Raw genomic sequence first — 27001 nt, 5'->3', positions numbered from 1 at the left:
CTAAACACACTGCCCCAAATGCTGGTGTGACGATCCGGGGAGCCATGGCATATGACAGTCGGCCATCCCTAGTAGCGATACGAGGGACACTAACAGCTCAGCGATATGTGCAGGACATCCTGCCACCACATGTGTTCCTCTCATGGCAGGGCTTCCAAATTGAGTTATCTAGCAGGATGATGCTTGCCCACACACTTTCCCAGGAAAGTCTCCGCCAGACTGTAACACTTCTTTGGCTGCCCGGACACCAGATTTATTGCCAATCGAACATTTATGGGACCAGCTGGGACGCCAGCTTAAGCAACTTACGAGTGTGCAGGATCTACAGGCCTAGCTGTAATATCTGTGGGCAAATGTGCTGCGGGATACCATGCGGAACCTGTATGCCTCCATGCCCAACTACATCTCATCTTGTATCCAGGCTAGATGCGCCCAACAGGGCACCAGAGCCTCCTTCGAATTGCACAGTTTAATAAACTTCTCCTTTCGCTCTAATATTGTAATAACTTACATATATCATTATATTTACACATAGAGAGTTCCATTCCTTCTTGGTGCAGTGTTAGTGTCAGTGAGTGCACATATCACTTTGGTGCGACTGCGTACCCCCATATAGCCCCACACCACCCACCCAAATAAAAACGAGATTTTTGTGAACTCACCTGTAAAATCTCTTTCTCGCGTAGTTCATTGGGGACACAGGACCGTGGGTATAGCTGCTTGCTGCCACTAGGAGGCGACACTAGGCTGAAAAGTGATAACTCCTCCCCTGCAGGCTATACCCCCTCCAGCCTGGAGAGAGCATATCAGTTTGTGCCCAAGCAATAGGAGTAGGAGAAAAAAAAACATACAGTAAACAACCAATAACTGACAAACGTCAGTCGGATTGAACCAGAACTGAGGACCATACTGGTCCATCCTCCGCCAATATTTGCGGCAAACAGAACACTGGGTGGGAGCTGTGTCCCCCAATGAACTACGCGAGAAAGAGATTTTACAGGTGAGTTCACAAAAATCTCGTTTTCTCGCTCGTATCATTGGGGGACACAGGACCGTGGGACGTCCTAAAGCAGTCCACGGGAAGGGAAACAAATCACACTCCCATGGAGAAAAAACGATCTCGAGGACGCGTAACCCACTGCCGCCTGCCAGACCTTGCTGCCTTCTACGACCGGAAAGCTGAAGCATGACGGCGATAAATCCGAGAAACACAGGCCGCTGGTCGAGTAGACCAAGACTCAGCGAGCGATGCCTTACCCCGGGAGCGGAACGCCCGAGTAGCTGTTAAACGGATGAACCTGGAAAAACAGCCCTTGGAGGCCGTCAGCCTTGACAAGGACCTCCAGGACCAGATTGGTAAAAGCCCATACAGCGGAAAGCGCTAGCCATGGACAAGCAAACCTCGGAGGCCAAATCACATGGCTGAAAGAGAGCTCGGTTTGAAGAATGCGAGGGAGAGAGAAGAGAAATCCATGTCTTGCGGAGACGTGGAAGGGCGACTACCTCCTGGGAAGAAGGAGGATACTGAGTGGAGCACTGCCTTATGTTCCTGCTAAAAGAAAAAACAAGGTATGAACAAGAAGGTGTATTAACTCCGAAAACCGCCACCTAAAAGCTGGCTCCTGGCCGCAACTGTGGGAGTAGAACCAAAATCCAGGTCCGCCGGACCCTCCTCTGGCCATGAGAACGCTCCCTAGGAAGCGGAATATTGGAAGACCAATGTCCCTACAGCTGTAGGGGCTTGTGGTGAGATTTCTAGCGAGAAAAGCTGCTTGAGAAACCACAGAGAAAAAAACGCCTGAGCCGGGAATGTCCCACTGCAGGCCAAAGAACCAATACCTCGGAGAAAGGTAAAGGCAAAGCCAATGAGAGCAACATTGGTGATGGGATGCCCCGTCCGTGACCCTAAATTCACAATGTGTCCACCCTGCCGGAAAAGGCGGATGAGTGGCACAAAGATGAGAGAAAAACCCTTGCCGGGTAGAGTGCGAATACGACGTCCAACACCTCCACCGTACCCGAGGAACCCTGGGTGCGTGGAAAAAATGGAGACGGGCTTCCAGAGTCGTACGACCCATGGCAACTGGTCAGCCAGGCAGAGGAGAAGGCGAACCGTTATCCAGCCCGAGGAGGGACAGGGAAGGAAAAGTGTGTTCCCTCCCAGGGACGAAATCCTTAATAGTGGTGAAAAGGCGTGACGGACACACGCTCTAGCCATCATGGGAGACTCTCAGTCCACCACTGGAATGAGCCGTGAAAGAATGGCCACCATTGGCTTGGTGTGACGTAGACATTATTCATATCAGAAGAGAGGTAGCACCGATGGTGTCGCGGCATCAACCATTAAAAATCCAAGTCCCGCTTCTAACGGCAACCTAGTGGTTGACGAGTGCCGCAGGGACTAAGCTACCAAGTAGAACGCACTCGCAGGTAGGTGCTGATCAGCAATGGCAATTACGCCATCGCCATGCCTGAGTTGACGACAGAAGGACAACAGTTGCCAGAGCAACAGGCCCATTGCCTCTGAGACTGACGCTCTACAGAATCTATAGGTAATGTAATACTCCGTCTGAAGATGAGGCCATACAAGGGAAGCCACAAGAGTAAAGCTAACGCCATACTCCAGCAGAGGAGGAGGCCACACCATAGAGGTCGCCGATTCCCGTGTCAAAAGAATCCGTCACCTGATGGAACAGCTGTGTAGCAGGAACCCTAGCATGTAATGGTGACGCAAACACCCCTTGTGCAGTAGGAGCTACCGCATGCTCTGCCAGCGTAACTGAAAAGGGCGCTGAACAGGAGCAACCGCCGAAGCAGTGGTAGGGTAGAACCCCTACCTGAGGGGCTGCCCCACTACAGCGATTACTATCACCTAGCTATAGCGTGAAGACTTCCCATGCGAAGGAAAAGCCCCTTGTAGTGGTCACTGCAGAGTGCTAGCATAACACCCTCCCCTAGATAAGGAAGAGTAGTGAACAAGAATCCATAGTCAATGGAATACTCTGCTTGCTGGATTGTAAACACAGCATTCTGGAAAATGTGATTGACCTGAACAGTGGATGCCCATGGGGATGGGGGTCTCTAGAACACATAAGTGTTGCTGGGAGACCCCCCTGAGAGCACAAAGGTCGACATTTTCGTGCCCCTAACCCGTGCCGGAAGAACAGAAAGATACGATCTGGAAGTAGCCATAGAACCCCGTGGCCGTATTCATATGCCACTAGAAGGAGAGTACCAGGTACAAGAGGTACCGACTGTCGACACGGACCACTTTGAAGGAAGCCAGGCATCTAGTGACATGTCAAAATTATTGCATGCTAAATTAAAGCATGCAAAAAATGCTAGCGATTCCCCCGTAAAGTTATTAGTAGAGGGTAATGCCACAGAAAGCATGTGATGGCAAATGACTGATGGGATAGCATCCAGTGGTAGTGCGATCCTCTGGTTAAAGAAGGGGGTAGCGCGATAGCCAGAAACACAATCCACAGAAGTGTAATTACCTCACCTATGGAGGGGGGAAAGCGTACGGTAAGCACTGCACTCAGTGGCAGAGCAATCATTTAACCTATTAGAGGGAGTAACGTATTCAGCAAGTACTGTAACACGAAGTAGTGCAAGTACCTCACCTATCGAAGGGGGCAACACATACCTCAGGAACATGCTCAGTACCTGGCGGGAAGTGTACATTACTTCACCCAAGTAAGGAGACAATGTATACATAAACACTGCAATGGCAGTGAGAATGCCATAATGCTACACATACAAGAGACTAATACATACCGACAGTACCGTGTCCAGTGGAACTGCCATTCCGCCACCTACAGAGCTGGGAACGCCTATGGCTGGCATTGAGGCCAGTGCTAGCGCGGTCAGTCCACCAAAGGAAGGAAATAAAGGTAAGTACTGTAACCAGTAGTAGCGCAAATACCGCCTAAGGAAGAGGGTAATGCATACACCAGTACCATAATCTTGGAAGATTGAGCAGGATCACGCAACCCCCCCCCCCCCCCCCCCAGGATCCCTTCCTCCCTAGGATCACGCAACCCCCCCCCCCCCCAGCACTGACCCCTCCAAAGGGGGGGGGGGGTTGCGTGATCCTAGGGAGGAAGGGAGGGAGTGAGAAGGTGATCCAGGAGGAAATATGACCTGCTCTGGCCCGCTCGTGCGCAGTTCCACCTCTCAGCCTCTAGCCCATGGCTGTTGCAGGCCGCGATGGTATTGATAAATCAACCAAACTACCCCGGGGGTGGAATGGAACTCCTAAAGGTCCACTTACTGGATTGCGCGAACGGAGAATTATCAACCAAACGACCCAGGAGGGTGGATTAGGAATTTCCAGAGGTCTTGAAAATTTCAGTTGTCCTGCACCGGTGGAGCCCTATCAATCAAACGTCCTCAGAGGGCGGATTTGGAAACCTTCAGATATACTCCACTGAATTTTTGCAAGTGGATCATTATCAACCAAACGGCCCGGAGGGCGATTGGGGACCTTTCATATGTACTCCACTGGCTTTGTCCGAGTGAAGCACTATCAACCAAGCTGCCCGTAAGGTCAGATAAACTCCACTGGATTTGCACAGTTGGAGCATTAGCAACGGCCCCGGAGGGTGGGTTAGGAACTGTGAGAAATTCTCCACTGTCCGGGATTGGGAACAGGCCCTGGGCATAGAGCCCGGTCTGTGAGGAGGGCAGGACCTGTATGGGCGCACTTTTTTTTTTTATTTAAAAAGAACAAAATAAAAAAAAATATATATACATATATATATATATTTTTATTATTATTGAGGTGAGGACCTAACCTTAAATAGACAAGGAGGAAGAAAGGCTGTATACTGCAATATTAAGGCACATTGTGCCTGCAGATAGAGACCTAGGGTAAGGGTAATCTGGTCACCGGATTCAAGTGGCTGGGTAGGAAGGGTTAATGTCCAAAGACCAGGGCGGAGCCAGCTGGCTCCCGGGGAAAATTCGCGCCAGAATATGGACCCGCCCCTCCGTACCTGAGGTGAAGTTGCGGCCTAGAAGGCCGCAAAGCCGGGAACTAAAGTTTCACATGGGACCCACCGCCAGCCGAACACAGCGGTACCTGGCGGTGCAATGAATGAGGCCATGGAAGCCCACCCCGTGGGCCGGGAGAAAAAAACAGCGCGGCCGGGAAGAATCGGAAGGCCCGAATGAAGCCGGGGCCTAGATTTTGTGGTGCCCGGCCGACTGGGATCTGTGCTCCGCCGTCGGGAAACTGAGGTACCCCGATCGGCACTAGCAGGCGTCCAAGATTATACCTGCTAAAGGCGCGGTGCCTGGCCGACCAGGGAGCCCACCCGGTCGGTCTGAGGAAAGGGGGCATTGAATAGAGTGCAGCGGCGCCAGTTTCTAAATGTCCCCTGCCAGATATGTTAGATCGGAGGGGGGTGTGGAGGAAGAATAAAAAATGCTGCCACCGGTTCGGGATTAACCCCTTCATTACCTGATTTCTGAGGAGATATGCGGTGACTGGTGGAGGACTCGCAGCCTCCATAAGAAAGGGCCATGGTGAGAGGGGGACAGAGAGGGACAGTATACTCACCTGTCTTCATCTGTGTTCTTCACCCTTAGTCTTGTACCAGCAGGGACACCCCACGACCGCTGGCACCAGGCATCAGGGGTCCGGGCAGAGAAGGGCTGGAGAGGAGGTGTCCCCTTGCTGGCGGGAAGCAGGGGAGCGAGGCTGCCCTGGTCCACTTTGTCTTCTTGGGGGAGGCAAGGCGGTGAAGCAAGCAACACCGGCCAGCCTCCCAGGGAGACAGGGACGCAATCGTTCCTGTGCCCCATCCAGGAAATCTGTGAAAAATAACAAATTGAGGAAAATCAAAAGAGCCACCCTGCTAAGCAGGGAGGTCTGCCTCCTACGACACTAAGCTAAAAACTGATATGCTCTCTCCAGGCTGGAGGGGGTATAGCCTGCATGGGAGGAGTTATCACTTTTCAGCCTAGTGTCGCCTCCTAGTGGCAGCAAGCAGCTATACCCACGGTCCTGTGTCCCCCAATGATATGAGCGAGAAAAGGCAAATTCCACTCAGACTCTTAACAACCAAAATGGTACTGAAGACAATCTCCTTGCAGAGAAATGTGGCCCTCCAGCTTCAGGGGTTCACACCACTTGGTATCTATACAGCCATCTATACTGTACCTGCTGTGTTCTTCTTCCATGTTTGATAACCTGGACTTCTCCACCTCAAGCTGAGCTTGGAAACGGCTCTTCTCTTGGCGGAGGAGGCTATTCTGAGACTCCATGGCTGAGATTTGAGTTTTCACAGACAGAAGCTCCTCCGTTGCGGCTCTCTCTTTCTCTACTGCCGATGCCAACCAGGTCTGTGATTCAGCTATTAAAGACAGAAAAGAGGGTTAATCATGGTGCACATATTCAGGCTCCATTCAGACGTCCGTAACGTGTTTTGCGGATCCACAACACACGGACAGCGGCAATGTGCGTTCCGCATTTTGCAGACCACACATCGCCGGCACTAATAGAATATGCCTATTCTTGTCCGCAATTGCGGACAAGAATAGGACATGTTCTATTTTTTTCGGGGAACGAAATTGCGGACCCGGAAGTGCGGGTCCGCAATTCCGTATCCAGATAGCCCTGCTCCATACAAATGAATGGGTCCGCAATTCCGTTCTGCAAAATGCGGAACGAAATTGCGGACGTGTGAATGGGGCCTAATGGATACCGGACTGACAAACCAAACAAACAGGTTTGGTGCATGTGACCACTGGAGTCCGTTAATGGGTGCGTGATTTGTGTGATGGTGCGAGTATAGTTTATTTCTCCGTTTTGTACCATTGCCTACACTTAGACTAGAAAATCCCCTTTAAGTCAAGTATCTGATGCAAGTGCGCAGTTCTCAAAGGAATGTGTGTAAGCTTGTCAAGTGTTCTTACTGAGTCGATCAGAAAGATTCTTCTCCAACTTCTCCCAGGATGCAGTCTGAGCCGCTAAAGTTGCTTGGAGATTCTCAATTTGGCGAAGTAAGGGTCGAGTCGCTGAAGTGACGCTTTGGCTTAGTTCCTGATTCCGAGATTCACCTTCTTGGAGTCTCTGCAATCCATACGTCCATGTAATCAGATAAAGTGCAGTAGCTACTGATGTTCAGTTATGGAAACTTGTATCAGTTATAATTTCTCAAAGTTAACAGTTTTATTCTTAAAAGCAGTTATCCCATGATTAATGTAAGAAATGAAAATCAGACATCATATAGTACATGCCGTGTCTCTTTGTAACAAACTTAGAACCAGCCCTGTACCTCACATGAATCCAGAGACCCCCCCCCATTCATTGCTCTGTACTTTCTCACGGGGGGCGTTCTTTTCACTGCAGTTGGCGGCAGTTCAATGATGGAACTGAGCATGTGCTTCCATTTGAGTGAGGACAGAGAAATTAAAAAAAACAGCAAACAGCAGGTGGCGCTATACAGATAGATTTCGGTGAATAAGGCCTCTTGCACACGACCGTATGCCCTCTGAGACATACGGTCCGTGAGCGGGCCATATGTCCCAGAGCGGCATTGACCGTGCGCACGGGAGCGCACAGCATCATAGATTACAATCGAGCCGCCCACAGGATTATTGTCCCGCACTCATAAGATCAAATGAGTGCCAGACAATAGTTCCGCGGGCAGCTCGACTGTATGTCTCAGAGGGCATACGAAAGTGTGCGAGAGGCCTAACTCCGTGTCTACAGGTAGTTACAAAAGTATTCAAATTCAAGTGCTGGTTTGAAAAATATTTTTTGTGGGACAACCCTTTTACGATATACACACACATTATTCGTTGCATCACTGTGGGCCTGAACTATGAAGCTGCAAAAAAGATTTTAGAATTGCTCATTCTCAGAATTACTCCCATTAGTTACTGCAGATCCTAATTACAGATAATAACGCAGACTACTGACCCACAGGTCACAGGGGAAATTCAGATACCATATTAGGATACTTTTACATGGGCCGACGACTGGGCTAATTATTGGGAACACAAACTCCTACAAACCCAGTTAGGGGTGTGTCCCTGCACAGACTCACTCTATCCAATCAGTGCTGCCATTTTCAGTCAGTGCAGGTACACGCCCCCAACTGGTTACCTCCCCTCTGTACCCTTACTGCAGACTGCTAGCAATTATTCAAAACTTCTAGTAGAAATAATAGAGGAACGGCACAACATAGAGTCATAAGAATAGAGGCTCCAGAATGGTTATTACATGGGGAATGCATGAAGCTATTAAAACAGACATCTTAGGAGCGGTGAAAGGTCCTCTTTAAAACATTACCTGTTGTAACTCAGCAATTTCTTGCCGCAAATAATCCTCCTTCCTTGCAGCTTGCTGCTCTGCCCTCTGCAGCGCCAGCCTCAAATCCGCCACCTGAGAAATTAGCAAAAATTTGAATTGGGGTTTAGTTTATTTGCAGCGTTCACTACAGCAGATGAGAATATTTACGTGTGCAAACAGGTTTTCTGCCTGCTCATCGTGTACGTATGTTGCAAGCAATTAAAATGGGTTTGTAAATGTTAACACATTCTGCCGCAGATCCTGGAAGCAGACTAGATGCAATGTGGATGCAACCTGATGGGACACTGCGGTCCAGCGACAGCACCTTTCCTCTCACCGGTTGTAGGTGGTATGGCAGCCCAGTTCTATTAACTTCGATAAACCTGAGCTGCAATATCAGGCACAACCTATGGCGTCATCTCAGGAAGTAAACAGCCATGTTTTTCTGATCCTAGACAACCCCATCCAAAGACGTTTTATAGGTTTTACAAACTTGCCTGAATGGCCAAGGCCTCCTGCTGTTTTTGAGACTCTTCCTTTGCTTTCTCCAGCGCTAAACACATCTCTTCTTTTGCTCTGATTTCACAGCTTAGTGCCACCTCCTGGGCTTCACTGGCTTTACTGGCATTTGCCCTGTGTAGTTCTGCGAGCTCTCTGAGACAGAAACAGACATCATACATCAACACGGCAATGCAAACAGTAGAGGAGCCAATAACATTAATTATACCTGTAAAATCCTCACACCTTGTACACTTCCATCATAACAATGAGCGGGTAATTAATTGGATATGATAAGGGGGCATCACTAATAATTTTTCATTTGACAGACGGCAGATCATAGTAAGAGTTCCCTCCACTGTGGGTAATGTGAGATATGAATGCCCCGTCACTCCTCACCTGTAGGAGCTATCCAGAGCCGCCTGGACACTGCGATTCTTTTCTTGGATCTCATCCAGCTCCGTCTGTAGTCTTCCCACATCCTTCTCTTGTCTTTCAACCACAATGTTAAGTTTTCTGATGTTTTCACGATGCTGCTTCTCAACCTCTTCCTTCCCATCTAAAGTCTGCGCAAAAATGAAGAATTACTTTACAGCTAAGACATGGGGGGGGGGGGGGGGATTTATCAAGGCCGGTGCTTCATACTCGCACGTCTTGATATCCCTTGTGCTGCAGGAGGATGCACCTCATTTATGATCAGACTTTTTCTTTTTTTGTAGGATGCCTTCGCATGGAATAGCACAGCAGACTCCGCTATTCCAATGGAGGCCAAACTAACACTCTTTTGGCCTCCATTCGGTGTGTGGGGTCATATAGATACATTTGATGTAAGGGCTTGGAGCTTTCCCAGAGAATATACTGAATGGACATGGCAAACGCATTGGGAGACCAAGGTAGAGCTACAAGATCTCCAACCATTGCTGAAGCGTTTTGGCTGAATTACCAAACATCATCCCCTAGGATACCTTGGAAGTCCCTGCAGAGTCCCACCCTGATAAATGGGGGTAGGTTGGACAGCTAGATTTATTAGTTACATATCAGACAATTAATATAAAGTGACAACCCGCCTGCTTTAACAACTGCAATTCCTCCTCCAGCTCCCGGATCTTCTTGGTCTGCTTATTGATCGTGTGTTCGTGCTCTTTCTCCTTGGTTCGCAGCTTCTTGATGATATTCGAGTTGTGAAGTTGTCGTTTGGAAAGTTGTTCTCCTGTGGAATATGTAAAACCATTAACATATAGTCAGACAGGGGCCAATATGACCAGTGCATAACCCTTAACAGTCTCGTGTCTGCAGCGAGACCAAAAAAGCGAGATGACGCGAACATAAAGAGGATGTGTCACCAGAGAGACCAGTATATGATACTGTATGGGTACGTTCAGACTGGATCTAAATTGAGCTGAAAAATATATTAAAATGAGTCACTCGGGAATATGCACTCCAAAAGGTAAGATTTGTAGTGAAAATGCAGTGCATTCGGTGCGAGTATAACCTTCAAAGCATTGGTGCAACAGCTATGTAAAACCAGAGGAATGTAAAACCAGTGCTTCGGCTTAAAATATGACAGGAATGCAAGGTGTTGGTGAGCTGATCAGGAGATACAACCCATCCAAGGAACGAGAAGGTTGCAGCATTTTCCATACAATACATACTTGTGGTGCCGATGAGTTTCAATCAGATCAGAAGTGCATCACACATCAAAACGAGACACCCCGATACCCCATCTATCCACTCACCTTCCTCCATCAGCCCTTTAATTTGCTCGTCCTTTTCCCTCATTATCTCAGCTGTCTCGCTGGACTTGAGTCTGGTAGCCAGCTCCTCTTTCAAGGCTTTAATATCCTGCAAATTGAATAAAGTTCAGTTTATTGAGTTCATTAACAAAGAACAGGTCTTTAGCTCGGGGGTCTAAAAAACATGGCACCGTATCAAAGGGTTTCTGTCACCAGATTTAACCCTATTAAGCTAGCTGACATCAGCGATGTGCTAATGTCAGCTAAACCTAACTAGCCTATTCCTACTTTTATCTATGCCCCTGTTACGCCAGAAATCTAACTTTTATAATATGCTAATTAGCCTCTAGGAACAGGGGGGGGGGGGGCGTTGTTCCTGCTCCTAGAGGCTCCGTTCTCCCAACTTGAGAAAAGAAGCATACTGACCTGTTTCCCGGCTCCTTTTCTTCCTGGCCTTGGCTGCTCTCTCAGGATAAAACCTTCCGTTTTCACGCAGCTGCAGCTAGTCGCTGGCTGGAGTGGTGACCTGCTCCCCTTGCATCATGTAACATGTCGCAAACGGAGGAGCGGTTGGCTGCAGTGGCGTCAGAACAGAAGTTTACATCCTGAGAGCGCAGCGGAGGAGCCGAGGCGGGGTAGAGAAGAAGCGGGGAGCCAGCGCAGGGAAGCAGCTAAGTGAGCTTCCCTTCGCAGGTCTGCCCAAAAGGAGAGAGTTGCCAAAAACTCTCCCAAAGGCGAACAACCCCTTTAATTTGCAGTAAAATGCTACGTCTTGGCGCATCTTAAAATACACCCCCTTCCCACTAAGCATCTAAAACATATAATAAATGTGATGAGTAGTGCGAGTGTAGGCCAACTTTTTGGTACAAATGAAATGGATTCTGGCGCATTTAGTTTAATAAATCTACAACTTACATAGTGTGCTTTATATTAGACTTGCTTCAAAATGCTGAGTGTGAATCCAGCCTTAAAGGGGTTCTCTGGGACGACCACCAACATCAGATCGGTGGCAGTCTGACTCCCAGCATCCCGGCCGATCAGCTGTGTGCAGGAGTTGGAGTGTTGCTGGAACCGGGCACCGGACCTGCACAGCTCCTGGTTACAACAGTGCTGCTGCCAGCATTGGAGCAAAGAGCTGATCCATGGCGGTGCCAGACCCCCACAGTATAGTACTGATAAGCTATCCTAAGGATCGGTCATTAATTCCTAAGTCCCAAATGAACCTTGTGCACAGCCTGACCAGCTCAGCAAGAAAACCTCTGTGCCCTGGATGGTACAGAACCAGCACGCTTTACCTTTTTGGTGGCGTCTCTCTCTTTACACGCCAGCTGCGCCCTTCTCTCCGCTTCCGCTATCCGATGTGTGAACTCGTCTTTCAGCAATGACACGCTGCTGCTTTCTTCCTTGACTCTAACGAGTTCACTGCAAGGGAGGACAAATTAGTCTGCATAACATACAAGAAAACCTTAAAGAGGACCTGTCACTGGTCCTAACATGCCAACATTATTACCTGGCAGTCTAGGGCTTTATTAGGAGACGTTAGGGCACATTTTATTTTTCAGCTCGGCTGCTCCGTTCCCCCACTGTGCGCCCCGTATGCTAATTAGCGGGGTCAGTACAGGGAGGGAGGAGACGGACGGCTTTCTCAAGGGGCGTCTCCTTCTCCCATGCAGTGGCGCTCTCTCCTCTGCAATTGGGCAGCTCACAGCCAGGGAGAAGGAGACGCCCCTTGAGAAACCCGGCCGTCTCCTCCCTCCCTGTACCGACGCTGCTAATTAGCATACAGGGCGGCAAAGGTGAACGGGGCGCACAGCGGGGGAACTGAGCAGCCGAGCTGAAAAAGAAAATGCGCCCTAACATCTCCTAATAAAGCCCTACACTGCCAGGTAATAATATTGGCATGTTAGGACCAGTGACAGGTCCTCTTTAAACATGCCCATGCCAAAAAAATGTAATGGAATCCGATTGCTATGGGCAATCGGATTCATCTGCCCCCTTTCTAATAAATCTCCCCCCGACGTTGGCCTTAGCAGCCAACCACAGCGGAGCTTTCATTTTTCTAAAGCAATTGAAGAAATGAAAGCTGAGCCCTGATTGGTTGATATGGGCAAGGCGGCCATGCAAGGTGGATTAGATTTTAATCAAACTGATTTAAATCACTAGTCAGTAAGGCTTGATTTAAATAATAGTTTTCTACATAAAGACTAATTCTTGCTGGTATAACTTATAATATGCAAGTAGATGAAGATTTTTAGAATAATAACTTTTCACATTAGTTTGATTAGGTTGATTCTGCATTTATAACATGTTATAACATTTTTGCAGTGAAGAAGAGGCATGTGATCTCTGCTGAGTCAAATTCAGTTTTGAAAACTGCAAAAGTAAACCAAGCATCTGTGATAATATCTTGTAGGCAGAGAAACTGCCCAATAATCTTACAAAAACCTCTGGAAGAGCATGACATTGTGAATGGATTAATGGAATTTATTTACCCCAAAAATTAAACATATACAGCCTTAGGCCGAATGCCGCGGCCGTGAGCGGTCCGTGGTATGCCGGCCTGGATTCCTGCCGACAGCAGGAGCGCACGGCGTCATTGGTTGCTATGACGCCGTGCGCTTCATGCTGCCGCTGCACTACAGTAATACACTGGTATGATCTATACGAGTGTATTAGTGTAGTGCAGTGGCGGCATGAAGCGCACGGCGTCATAGCAACCAATGACTCCGTGCGCTCCTGCTATCAGCAGGAATCCAGGCCGGCATACCACGGACCTCACACGGCCGTGTGCATTCGGCCTTATTCTACATAATTAAAAAAACTCATCTTTATTTCATGATGGAAGATCCTTTGGATGTTAATATATTTTCCTCAAAAAGCATTTTATATTAAAAAAAAATTGATTTAAAAAAAAATATCATTTTAATTTTTTTATCCACCCTGCGGCCATGTTTTCTTCTTTGTAGCCATCTGATCATAGCTATATATTTTGCAACAGCATTTTGACCACTGCCCGCAGAGCAGGAGTCCAGCGGATGGGCAGAAGTCTCATCAGACAGCGTAGGGCTGAGAGTCAATAAAAACACTCCCATCATCCATACACACAGGTACTTACTCTCGGATGTTGTCGAGAGTCTCGTCTAATAGTGCCTTTTCCTTGCTGACTGATAACAGTTGGGTTTCTCTCTTCTCCAGCCGGCTATTGAGCTCATTAATGATCTGCGGCACAAAGGGAAAGACAAACAAAGCTTAGCGGACAGAAGACTGATATTTAAAGGGGTCGTCTTATACGGGACATCGATGGTATATGGATTTTACTACAAGATCCATGACAGAAAGTATTGGGATGTTCTCTGCAGATGTACAGTCCACCAATCCATAGAAATGCTCCCGGCCACCCGCCGTACAACAAGACCCTATTCACTAGACTGGAGCCGAGAGTGCCCGGGCCCCACTGTGCAGAAAAGACTGCTAGGAACACTATACAGTGATCCGCCATCATATGCATGTAATCATTAAAGAGGACCTCTCGCCTCTCCTGACATCTGTTTCACTAAATACTTGTATCCTCGTGAAATAACAATTCGGAAGCATCTTTTGTTATAACTTTGCATTGTGCCATCGATCTATTATTACTCCCTTTAATTTAGGAATAAATTGACAACGTTGTGGGGGGGGGGGGGGGATTCCCTACACACTCTGGTGCTGTCAATGTCAGACTCTGGGTGGACAGAAAACACCCAGCGGTCAATTTGATCATGACTTTCCAGGAGGAATGACAGAGGGACAGCACAATGCAGACTTCTAGGAATGGAAGCTTCAGAATTACGGTATTTCATACGGAATGCAACTATTTGGTGAAAGCGACAGGAGAGGTGACCGCTCCTCTTATCATCAGAAAAGACAGACATTGGTAGCGATATTGTAATTGTAATATTTGTTTTATGCCGCCATTTCTAAAAATGAGACAATCGGATACGGTGCCGTCTTTCTTGCCACTCTTGAGAAAGATTCTCATAACTTAATTTATTAAAAGGGTATTCCCATCTGGGACATTAATGGCATCGCCAGGATATTATACCATCTGACGGGTGCTGGTCCCACGTCCGGAACCTGCTCCGAACGGGGCCCCCGGAGTGAAGGAGAGCTCTGTGTTCTCTCCATTCATTGCTATAGGAGTTCCGAATATAGCCAAGCGAGCGTGTTGAGCTAATTTCAGAACAGAGGGGGCCGCACATGCACGGCTATTCTCTTTTCATTTTCGGGGTCCCATTTTGGAGATGGTAGAGTGTCCCTGACGCGGGATTGATGACATATCCTAGCGATATGCCATATACTGTATGTTGCAGGTAGGGATCGACCGGTTATCGCCCGATATTCAGGATTTTCAAAGTTACCGGAATCGGCATCTAACCTTGCCGATAACGAATCGCAAACATGGATCGCGCTGCTGTCAGCGCGATCCATGTTCCCTCAGCAGCACAGGGGAGAAGAAGCAGTGTCTCCCTCCCCCTGTGCCGCTGCCACCAATGAGAGGAGAGAGGGGCGGAGGAGGGGTGGGGCTGTGGCCACTGCGCCACCAATGATGTTAACTCATTCATTCAAATTCAACAGGAGGCGGGAGCTGGCTGCAGAATAATATAGCTGCACCTGAGAGGTTAACTGCAGCGGATCGCGGCTACCGCTCAGAGGTCGGGTGCGGCTATATGATTCAGCAGCCAGCACCTGCCTCCTGTATTTGAATTAATGGGCGAATTATCTTTATTGGTGCACCCCCCCCTAACCCCAGTATTAAAAACATTGGTGGCGCAGTGCGCCTTCCCCCTCTCCAAGCCCCCCAGTATTAGTCATTGGTGGCAGTGGCCACAGGGTTCCCTCTCCCTCCTCTCATTGGTGGTGCAGTGGCAGCTTCTGATCGGAACCCCAGCAGTGTAATCCTGGGGCTTCGATCGGTTACCAGGACAGCCAGGACGCTACTGAAGCCCTGGCTGCCATGGTAATCTCCCTGCTGCAGTGTGTACTATGCACAGGGCAGCAGGGAGAGTGTGAAGTCCTATTCACCCTCATAGAGCTCTATTAGGGTGAATACGACAAGGGTTCTAGCCCCTAAGGGGGCTAATAGTTAGTAGTGTAAAAAAAAGAAAAAAAATCATTATCGGTCGCAGGTGTGAATACCCCTTTAACCATTTATAGTTCGTCACTAAGAAACTAATCCAAAAGTGACAACCAATATGGCGCCGGATACAGCTGTCAGTACAGTACAGAAAAATGGCTGGAGTTCCTATCTCCGTATGTAAACTTACCGCACAGACGAGGGCACGTGTACTGCTGCTGTCAATGACTGGCCTCAGTGGTGGCGTGTTCCATCACTGCTGGGTCACAATCCGCTTGTGAACACGTCACCGCTGGGGCCATTCATTGACTGCAGCAGCACATGCGACCCCATCCATGCAGGAAATTTACAAGTAGGGACTAGGGTTGAGCGGTAAACTGGTGTCAACGATATACCGCGGTATTAAGAAACAGCGATATGGCGATATCGCTGTTTCCAAATAACCGCGGTATTTGGTGACGTCATAGGAGCGGTCATATGCGTGCTGACCGCTCCTAAATCTGTGTCAGCCCGCCCCTGCATCGTGCATATGCGTACCGTACATATTACTTCCTGCAGCGGCTGCCCCCGGCTCCTCCTCGCTCCCATGTTCAAGTCTCCGCACACTGGCCGAGCACAGGAGCGAGGCACGCAAAGACAGTCAGCAGTCCGTGTCCAAGCCAAGGTGGGGGAAGAGGAGTGAGAGACCCCAACAGCCCAGGTGTCAGAAATAAAGGTTGTACTGTCTATGTCTTCTGCGGCCCTGGCCCTGCCTGCAAGCTGCACTGCACATGGTGCCCCCATATGGTATAACGTCTCCTTGTGGCTGCCCCCATACGGTATAACGTCTCCTTGTGGCTGCCCCCATACGGTATAACGTCTCCTTGTGGCTGCCCCCATACGGTATAACGTCTCCTTGTGGCTGCCCCCATACGGTATAACGTCTCCTTGTGGCTGCCCCCATACGGTATAACGTCTCCTTGTGGCTGCCCCCATACGGTATAACGTCTCCTTGTGGCTGCCCCCCATACAGTATAACGTCTCCTTGTGGCTGCCCCCATACGGTATAACGTCTCCTTGAGGCTGCCCCCATACGGTATAACGTCTCCTTGAGGCTGCCCCCATACGGTATAACGTCTCCTTGAGGCTGCCCCCATACGGTATAACGTCTCCTTGTGGCTGCCCCCATACGGTATAACGTCTCCTTGAGGCTGCCCCCATACGGTATAACGTCTCCTTGAGGCTGCCCCCATACGGTATAACGTCTCCTTGAGGCTGCCCCCATACGGTATAACGTCTCCTTGAGGCTGCCCCCATACAGTATAACGTCTCCTTGAGGCTGCCCCCATACAGTATAACATCTCCTTGTGGCTGCCCCCATACGGTATAACGTCTCCTTGTGGCTGCCCCCATACGGTATAACATCTCCTTGAGGCTGCCCCCATACGGTATAACGTCTCCTTGTGGCTGCCCCCATACGGTATAACGTCTCCTTGAGGCTGCCCCCATACGGTATAACGTCTCCTTGTGGCTGCCCCCATACGGTATAACGTCTCCTTGAGGCTGCCCCCATACAGTATAACGTCTCCTTGAGGCTGCCCCTATACGGTATAACATCTCCTTGTGGCTGCCCCCATACGGTATAACGTCTCCTTGTGGCTGCCCCCATACGGTATAACATCTCCTTGTGGCTGCCCCCATACGGTATAACGTCTCCTTGTGGCTGCCCCCATACGGTATAACATCTCCTTGTGGCTGCCCCCATATGGTATAACATCTCCTTGTGGCTGCCCCCATACGGTATAACGTCTCCTTGAGGCTGCCCCCATACAGTATAACGTCTCCTTGTGGCTGCCCCCATACAGTATAACGTCTCCTTGTGGCTGCCCCCATACAGTATAACGTCTCCTTGAGGCTGCCCCCATACAGTATAACGTCTCCTTGAGGCTGCCCCCATACGGTATAACGTCTCCTTGAGGCTGCCCCCATACAGTATAACGTCTCCTTGAGGCTGCCCCCATACAGTATAACGTCTCCTTGAGGCTGCCCCCATACAGTATAACGTCTCCTTGTGACTGCCCCCAAGTGTTTTTTTTCTTCTAAATAGGTATTTATCGCGATATATATCGTTATCGTGATATATTTCTGAATATCGTTATTGTGAGAATATAATTGATATCGCCCAACCCTAGGGACCGGAAGTTGAAGACAAGTTGTGACCCACGCAACTGGAACTGAGTAGCAGGGAGCGGGTAAGGGTACTTTCACACTAGCGTTTCTTAAAAAAAAGCTTCCGTTTTGTCCCCATTCATTGTCAATGGGGACAAAACTGAACGGAGTGCACCAGAATGCTTTCCGTTCCATTTAGTTGTGTTCCCGTACCGGAGAGCAGACCGCAGCATGTTGTAGTTTGCTTTCCACCCTGGGATACGGAGCAAGACGGATCCGGCATTACCCCCAATGCAAGTCAATGGGGACGGTTGCGTTTTCTCTGATACAATAGAAACCGGATCCGTCCCCCGTTGACTTTCAATGGAGTTCATGACGGATCCGTCTTGGCAGTGTTAAAGATAATACAACCGGATCCGTTCATAACGGATGCAGACGGTTGTATTATCAGTAACGGAAGCGTTTTTACTGAACACTGCCGGATCCAGCAAAAACGCTAGTGTGAAAGTAGCCTAAGTTATACTTCCCATCACAGTGGGGTGGCGGTGCAATAAAATTTTTTAAATAAAAATCAATATTGGGCAATCCTTTTAAAGCCTCCTGCTTTTTTTTTTTATGTATGTAAAAACACGACACACCTCCCACCCTTTTTTTCAAGCAGGGGCACAAAAAAAACAATGGTTGTCTACAGCATATGAAGCAGAACATGGTCCTAAACACATTGCCATTTTTAAACAATTGCGGACAAGAAAAGGCATTTTCTATAAGAGTGCTGGCGATGTGCAGTCCGAAAAATGCGGAACGCACATTGCCGGTGTCCGTAATTTGTGGATCCGCAATTTGGACAAGGATTTTTCTGGACTTTTTTTTTTTAAAAGGAGCCGTCTCCTCTCCGGACATGTCTATTTTAGTAAATACGTGCATTCCCCGTGTAATCACTATTCTAGAGAATCTTTTCATAGAACTCAATGCTGTGCTGTTCATCTGTTAAAGAGGACCTCTCATGGGATTATGGGATAGAAACTGGTACGCTTACCAGATAGGGCGGCCCCCTACAGATGGAAGCACTTTTTTCTAAAATACCCCTCTGTTCCGCCGCTGTGTCCCCCGCTGTTTTTGGCGCCTGATATGTTAACTTAGACCATCAGTACAGGGAGGAGGAGACATTTGGTTTTCTTAATGGGCGTCTCCTTCTCCTTGGCTTTAGCGCGGTCCAATTGCAGCGGAGAGCGTCACAGCCAGGGAGGAGGTGAGCTCTATTTCTCATCCGTCTCATTGGGGGGGACACAGGCCTTGACCATGGGTATAGCTGTTGGCGCTAGGAGGCGGACACTAAGCACACAAAGTGTAAGCTCCTCCCCTTCAGCTATACCCTTCCTGCAGGGACCAAGCTAATCAGCTTTAGCTTAGTGTCTGTAGGAGGCAGACCTTCCTGCGTTGCAGGTCTGCTGATTTACTAATTTTGTCTCTCTTTTTCCTTCTAGCAGGAAAAAAATGCCTGCACTCCCACCCAGGAGGTCACCCAAACCCCCTGCTCGATCCCGCTCTCTAGAAGAAGAGGAGGACCACAGGTCCCTGTAAAAACCTCTGTCTCCCGCCAGCTTCTGCCCCAACGAAAGTCCGCCCTGTTCTGGTATAGCATCCCTCACCAAGGGGCCGCACACCGAAGGTGGTGATCTGGCTGGAGTCAGGGGGGGGGGGCAGAAGACATCGGACAGGTGAGTAGGAGTAGTGCTCCTCTCCTCTCTCCCTGCAGTAACCCCCTCAGTACCACCTCCAGTGCCCCTCTCCAGGACCCTGGCCAGTATTCCCTCCTCCCCACATGTGGACTTTGGCAGTAATCTCCTTCAAGGCTTAACATACCTGGGACGCTGCTGCACCAAGGGGGTAGCTACTTTCTTTGTACACGCCACGCGTCAGCTGTGACTTCCCGGGCTGACAGTGTCCTCTGGAGTGCACCGGGAGAGGAGGGTGAGGGGTTGTCCTGATGAAGCACCATTTCCTATGTCGGTGCGTCGGCTTGGCTCGGGGGCAGATGGGTCCATTATTAGAGGCAACGCTTTCTGTGCGGCCTGCGACTGTGGGCTTTTCTGCGGTGGCAGGGGACGCTGGCGTGGCCTGGGAGGATGGATGGGCACTGGAGCCGGAAGCATTTGGGAAGGGGGGGGGGGGGGGGATTGTGTTCACCCCGCCCGGTCAGCGGCAGAGCAGTGGGAGAGTGGGCTCCGCCCAGTTCCGGATTTCTAAAGCTCCTGGCGGGAAATGAGGGTCTGACTGGCATTTGGAGGGACACGGGCTGGGTAAGTGTTGTTTGTTCCTTCTTGCAGGGCCTAACCTTCCCATTTGCCTCACTGGGGTGACAGGGTTGTCATTAGGTCTGAACTCAGGGACGCACAGAGCTGCAGCCGGTGTTTGCCTCTACATGGGTGAGCAAGGCTATGGGGGAGTGGACAAATAACTTACGTCAGGGTCTTGAGTCCCCTCTGAGGAACCTGCAGCTCTCGCATGCCAGTGCATATATTTGTGAAGCATCTTTGGACGCGGCCAGGTTTATGGCTCGCTCGTCAGCCCTGTTGGTGGCTATTTGCCGTACCCTATGGCTCTCCTGCTGGGCGGCAGATAATGCTTCAAAGCGGACCCTGACGGCCCTCCCATTTACCGGCAGCAGACTTTTTGGTAAGCACCTGGATGAGATCATTTTGGACGCTACAGGTGGTAAGAGCACCCATTTACCTCAGAACAGGGGACGGTCTAATAAGGCAAAAAAAGTGAAAGCCTTTCTGAGTTTTTCCGGCCCCAAGGGAGCGTCCGATAAGTCGGCCGCAGGCCAAAAGCGCAAGCCTTCCTTCAAGCCGTGGCCTTCCTGGCATTCCCGTCAAGAGGGCTCCAAGTCCTTTAACCCTAAGAGCTCTGTTTGGGTGGGCGGCCGGCTTCATGTGTTTTGGCATGTTTGGCTGGCTCACGTCTCAGATGCGTGGGTGAGGGAGGTCATTGCAGAGGGCTACAAGCTGGATTTCAAATCCTCCCCTCCGGCCTCTCCCAGATTCTTTTTTTCCGGCATTTCACACGCTGCTGCAGCAAGGTGTGATTGTTCCGATTCCTGCGCAAGACCATTTTCAGGGGTTTTACTCCAATCTCTTTGTGGTTCCCAAAAAAGAGGGGACGGTCCGTCCCGTTCTAGACCTCAACCGTTTCCTCCGTGTCCGCAGATTCCGGATGGAGTCACTGAGGTCGGTTATTGACCGGGGGGAGTACCTGTCCTCGATAGACATCAAGGACACTTATCTTCACGTGCCCATATGCATCAGTCATCAGAGGTTTCTCCAGTTCGCAGTGGGTCCATTTCACTACCAATTTGTAGCCCTCCCGCTCGGCCTGGCCACAGCTCCCAGGGTCTCTACGAAGGTCGCTCCATACTCTGGATTTGGTGCGTGCAGTGCGTATCTATCTGTCCCAGACGGCATCTTTCAGGGGGGCGGATTCACTGTTTGTGATTCCAGAGGAGCCGAGACGAGGGCTGGCAGCGTCAAAGACTTCCATTTCCAGATGGATTAGTTTGGCTTTTGTGGAAGCGTACCTTATTAAGGACCCGGGTCCCCGTCCTTCTGGGTGACTGCTCATTCGGCTCGGGCAGTGGGGGCCTCTTGGGCGGTGCATCACGGGGCTTCGGCCCTTCATGTGTGCAAGGCGGCAACCTGGTAGTCTTTGCATACTTTTTCCAAGTTTTACAGGGTGCACACCTTTGCATCTTCTGACGCTTCTTTGGGGCGTAGAGTTTTGCAGACAGTGGTTCTCTGATTAGCAGGGGGGTTGAAGTTAAGCCCACCCTCAGGGACTGCTCTGGAACGTCCCATGGTCAGGGCTGTGTCCCCCAATGAGACGGATGAGAAAACTAGATTTTTGTACTTACCGTAAAATCTGTTTCTCTTCCGTTCATTAGGGGGGGCACAGCTCCCACCCAGTTTTTTGGTTTATGGCCCTTTTCGGGCCTTTGTGGTTCTGGGTTTGCACATAATGTGATTTTCTTATGTCTGGCTTCTCCTACTGCTTTTGCACTAAACTGATTAGCTTGGTCCCTGCAGGAAGGGATATAGCTGAAGAGGGAGGAGCTTACACTTTGTGTGCTTAGTGTCCGCCTCCTAGCGGCAACAGCTATACCCATGGTCAAGGCCTGTGTCCCCCAATGAACGGAAGAGAAACAGATTTTACGGCGAGTACAAAAATTGTTTTTGTCTGTGGTCACAGATCCATCACACCCATTATATGCCATCCGTGTATAATCATTAGGATCATTAGGAAGAGATGCTTCGAAAATTATTTTTCAGCTGCAGTGTCCGTGAAACACGGAGGACACACGGACAGCAAAAAAAAAAACGGACATACGGATCCTTCACTGACCACCTTTTCACAAATTGTAGCACGGACATGTGAATGAGGCTTTAGGGTACTTTCACACTTGCGGCAGAGGATTCCAGCAGGCAGTTCCGTCACCGGAACTGCCTGCCGGATCATTCAAAAGGCATGCAAACTGATGGCATTTGTCAGATGGATCAGGATCCTGATCCTTATAACAAATGCATTGAAATGCCGGATCCGTCTCTCCGGTGTCATCCGGAAAAACGGATCTGGCATTTATTTTTTTCACATTTTTTGCGGTCTGAGCATGCGCAGATCGCAATGCTGGATCCGTTTTGCTGGAACATTCGGGGCCGGCATGTCAATTGTTGCAAGTGTTGCGGAATTTTGGACGGAGATAAAATCGTAGCATGCTGCGGTATTACCTCCGTCCTGAAAAGTCTAAAAGACTGAACTGAAGACATCCTGAAGCATCCTGAATGGATTGCTCTCCATTCAGAATGCATGGACGGAACTCAATGCCGGAAAAGAATAACGCTAGTGTGAAAGTAGCCTTAGTCCTACTAAAAGATTATGAATAAATCTGCAATTGGGCGTGCCCCTGCACAGTCTGACACTGATAGCACTGACTAGACACTGTCATACATCCAACTGTGGTAACGCCCATTTGCAGATTCATTCATAAACTTCTATTAGGAATAATATAGGAAAAGCGCAACAGAGTTACATGAAAAGATGCTCCGGAAATTGCTATTTCATGGGGAACGCAAGTAGTTACTAAAACTGACATGTCAGGAGAGGTGAGAGCTCCTCTTTAGGACACTAAGGTCAGCCTCTCCCCCACCTGAAATGGCTGAGAACAGGGAACATTGCAACGTATTGCAAAAGAAAATAAGACCGTGATTGGTAGATAAAGGGCACACACCCAAGTGCTTAATACTTGGCGCCCCGGATGTTTTCCTTCCTTTTATTACCTTTTGCATATCCTCCATTGTATAATCGACCTTTGGCTCATTGTCAGCCTCCTGCTCCTCCGCCGACTCTCCCTGCCAGACTGATTCCGGTTCGTGCATCTGAAGTGCAGCGACCAGGAGGTCCGGCTGCTCTGAATTCACAGGAGTGGCGCTCCTTCCGCTCTCCTCCATCTCCATATCCTCGCTGGAGTGTACGAGCAGCGTCGTCTCATTCATTTCTTCATCCGTTTTGCTCTCTGTGGAGCAAGTAATGTCCATGCTTGGGATGGTAGTGCCAACAGCAATGGCCACCAAGGTGCAGCCCCTGCCCGACAGCTCGTCGTCTGAGTTTATTTCGCTAACGCTGCGACTGTCCAGGGACTGTACGCTGAAGGAGTCAATCCTTTCAAAGGCATCAGAGGAAGAGCAGCTTTCGGTCAGCTTAGGAAATTCATCCAAGCGGCCGTATTCTGCAGAGGGCGACAGGAGCTGAAAGGAGTTCTGCATCAGACTGAGGTTTCCCTTGGAGTCCGCCACCTCCTGCCTGGAGCTGACCGAGCTCTCGCTTATCACACTCTCGTGGTCTAGCACTTCAATGTCACTAGTTGTGGACGTGCCAGAGGAGAAAGTGCTGATGGGAGGTGATGGGGTATTAGTCTGACGATCCTCAAGCTTTTGGTCCTTGAGGTCCAGCCCATTGTCCTTATTTTCTGGTGGAACCATTGGAGAAGAAGCAATGGTGTCTTCTTCTGACTTTGCTTCTAGATGTCCTTTCAGATCCTCAGAACAGTCAGTAGACTCCTGAATGGTCTTTTCGAGGTCACGTTTCTCCTCGGTGGGCTCCTCCAGTTCTTCCAAAGACAATATCTCTATTATTTTCAAGTCTTGATGTTCCTGCTGCTCCTTCTCATCCCTGAACCGGTCGTCCTCCATCGGTATGATTGTAGGCTCGGGTGGGTTTTGCTTTACTTCTTCTTTGGGTCTTTGTGATTTGGTGGGAGGCTTAGAAACCACAGAGCTAACCGATACAGGTTTAACCTCTTGTGATGAGAGAAAAGCACTGAAGAAGTTCTCAGACTCGTCCACCACAGTTCTTCTGACAGGACTGGTGATGGCCGTTGGTGACAAGATGACCTGGGTTTCATCCTCCTCCGACTGTCCTCCCCAGTTGGAATTTTCCCAGCTACCCTTGATGGAAGCACTGCCTAAAAACAGAAGAAAAGGTGAATATGAGGAAGATCTAAAACAAACATATAAAGCTTTATTTTATTCTCCTGCGAGACAAAGAATTGATTGTTTTCTACAAAAGAATTTTACCCGTTTTTGTTCTGCTGTCATCAAGTTTCCAAGACTTACATTGTTCCCTCACAAGCCATGCGAATGATGGCAAAAACCTTCCAATCAAAGGAACAATGAAAAGATTAAAAAAAAAGATAAAGACAGGAGCAAAATAGAGGGAGGGAAACAGAAATGCCCCAAAAACTGAGGAGGAGGAGGAGAGCAAGCTACCCCAACATAAAGCATCCTACAAATTATCCCCCAGGGAAGCCACAAGGAAATCAAATTCCTGAAAAGAAAAAAAAAAAAAACCTTTATGGCGACGTCCACACGAAACGTAAAGAAGAAAGGAAAAATCTGACAAATCTGTGGATCCAAAATCTTTGGAGAAATGAGTTACATGTGGATTCTGTTGTGGACTGTTACCTGGAATTAACCCTCTGCATTGCAAAGGGTTAAGGGGGTTTACCGAGATAGGTTATCAGTATGTGATCGATGGGGGTCTGACACCTGGGACCCCCGCCGATCAGCTGTTTGAGAAGGCAGCGGCGCTCACAGTAGCATCGCGCCCTTCTCTCTGCTTTCCCTAGACCAAGTCACGTTTATCGTCCACGTGGCCTAGGCGCAGTTCAGCCCCATTGAAGTGAATCGTGCTGAGCTGCGATACCAATCACAGCCGCTATACAGTGTACGGCGCTGTGCTTGGTGAGCCGAGAGGAGGGCGCAGTGCACACAGGAGCGCCGCTGATCGGCGGGGGTCCCGGGTGTCGGATGCCCACCGATCAGATACTGATGATGTATCCAGAGGATAGGTCATCAGTATAAAACTCCTTAAGAGTAGAGATGAGCGAACTTCTGTTTTAAGTTCGGCGTCTAAAGTTCGGCTTCCGGTTAGCGGAGGATCCCGATATGGATTCCGAATTCCGTTGTGGTCCGTGGTAGCGGAATCAATAATGGTCATTATTGATTCCGCTACCACGGACCACAACGGAATTCGGAATCCATATCGGGATCCTCCGCTAACCGGAAGCCGAACTTTAGACGCCGAACTTAAAACAGAAGTTCGCTCATCTCTACTTAAGAGCACCACACCTGTCCATTGGTTGTGTGACTGGAGCCGAGTTGCCGTACCATGCACAACTGGCGGACAGGCGCGGCGCTGTTTTTGGAACATTTTTCTGATCCTGGACAGCCCCTTTAAAGGGGGTTTCCATGTTCACAATGCTGATGGCCTATCAATATTAGATCGGTGAGGAGGGTCCAACTCTCAACACCCCAGCCGAGTGGCTGCTGGAAAGGACCGCCCCCTCTTCATGGTACACACTGCCTCCTTAAAGGGCTTGTCCCATCCGAGATGCGAATAAACCACAGAAAGCGCTGGCCTGGAGTGGTCGAAGTTACGAAAATGGCCAAATGACCCCCACTAATCCATTGATGGCCTGTCCCGAGGATAAGGCATCAATACCCTGACCCCAGAAAACCCCTTTAACCATCGAGTGACCAGCGCAGAACGCCTGCAGCTCTGTGCATTCCTTTGGACTTCAGGTGTGGCTTGACATTTAAAGAGACAGTGATGTAATAATGCAGGAGGACCCCAGCTTCCCCCTCCTCCAGCTGTTAGTTGGGGGCAGCTGCCATTCACAGACTCCTCCCACTGCATCCTCTGACACAGAAGAGTAGATTAGCTGGAGCTCCCCTTGAAGGGCCATGGACACCCACCAGAATCCCTGTCATACTCAGCAGTGACAACCCGCTCCCAGGCCTCACGTACCCTCCTCATAAGGGGTGATGATGGAACCTGCCCAGGCTGTTTCATCCTCCTTGATGTCCAGCACTCGGTCTATGGATTTCTGGGCCTGGGAAAGCGCCTGCTTGGCGAAGCTGGAGAGCTGTGAGGCGTTGAACCAGCTCATGGTGCCGGGTCCACCTCCTCCTCCTCCCCGGGAGCCCGTCACACGGCGGCCGCGGATCTTCTAGCACTTCCCGAACACGTAGCAGTAAACAAACCCCGTCATGACGTCATCCTGGCGCGACGGCCGCCTTGCCAGACCGATCAGGTGATTTCCTCCTGTTACAACGTCATCGCCGCGATCTGGTCACGTGACTTCGCTGCGCCGTCATTACCAGGTAGGGTTTGGTGGCACTGAAGAACAGTTGCCCATAGCAACCATTCACAACCAGCCGCTCTCCTGGGCTCTAGCAGGGATATCCCATGCACGGCTGCAGCCAATCGATGGCCTCAGCACAGACAGGCGGCAGGGGGTGTATCATGGGGACAACACGGCTGCAGGCAGCCTGAAGAAGAGGACAGAGCGGTGGCGATGGGTCAGCATAGACTGGGGAGTGTTTTTGCTTTTCTTTATTTTTATTTTGCATTTTATTTTACAGGCTTCCTACAGTTTAGTGAACTAAAACAAATATGTATCGGAAGACCCCTTTAAGTGGATAGTTATTTCAAGGGGTTGTCCTGGGATTTAAAGGGCTAGTCCGGTTAGTAAAATTTAATTGCCGGAAATAGCTGAACCCTATATTCGGCGGTCTCTGGGAATCCTATAGAGAATCAGTGGAGCAGCAAGGCACATGCTTAACCATCAAGTACCGGACCCCCCTTCCCAGG

General features: G+C 49.6%; 1 protein-coding gene across 1 annotated transcript in view; it reads right to left on the bottom strand.

Moving 5' to 3' along the window:
* Positions 1-26429, bottom strand: part of TMF1 (TATA element modulatory factor 1) — a 31866-nt gene extending 5437 nt beyond the window's left edge. Inside the window, exons 1-11 of the mRNA XM_040406591.1 lie at positions 26156-26429; positions 23128-24311; positions 13652-13755; positions 11832-11958; positions 10540-10645; positions 9871-10013; positions 9203-9369; positions 8803-8959; positions 8306-8398; positions 6925-7081; positions 6170-6362 (exon numbers count right to left, since the gene is read on the bottom strand). Of these exons, the coding sequence (XP_040262525.1) occupies positions 6170-6362; positions 6925-7081; positions 8306-8398; positions 8803-8959; positions 9203-9369; positions 9871-10013; positions 10540-10645; positions 11832-11958; positions 13652-13755; positions 23128-24311; positions 26156-26297 (2573 nt within the window). The 5' untranslated portion in view covers positions 26298-26429. The remainder of the gene's footprint in view (positions 1-6169; positions 6363-6924; positions 7082-8305; positions 8399-8802; positions 8960-9202; positions 9370-9870; positions 10014-10539; positions 10646-11831; positions 11959-13651; positions 13756-23127; positions 24312-26155) is intronic.
* Positions 26430-27001: the final 572 nt, after the last annotated feature.

The sequence above is a fragment of the Bufo bufo genome, chromosome 9 (assembly GCF_905171765.1).
Source record: "Bufo bufo chromosome 9, aBufBuf1.1, whole genome shotgun sequence".
In the NCBI taxonomy this organism is placed as follows: Eukaryota; Metazoa; Chordata; class Amphibia; order Anura; family Bufonidae; genus Bufo; species Bufo bufo.
Note: the sequence above shows the minus strand (reverse complement) of the source record. Positions and strands in the feature narration are given on the sequence as shown.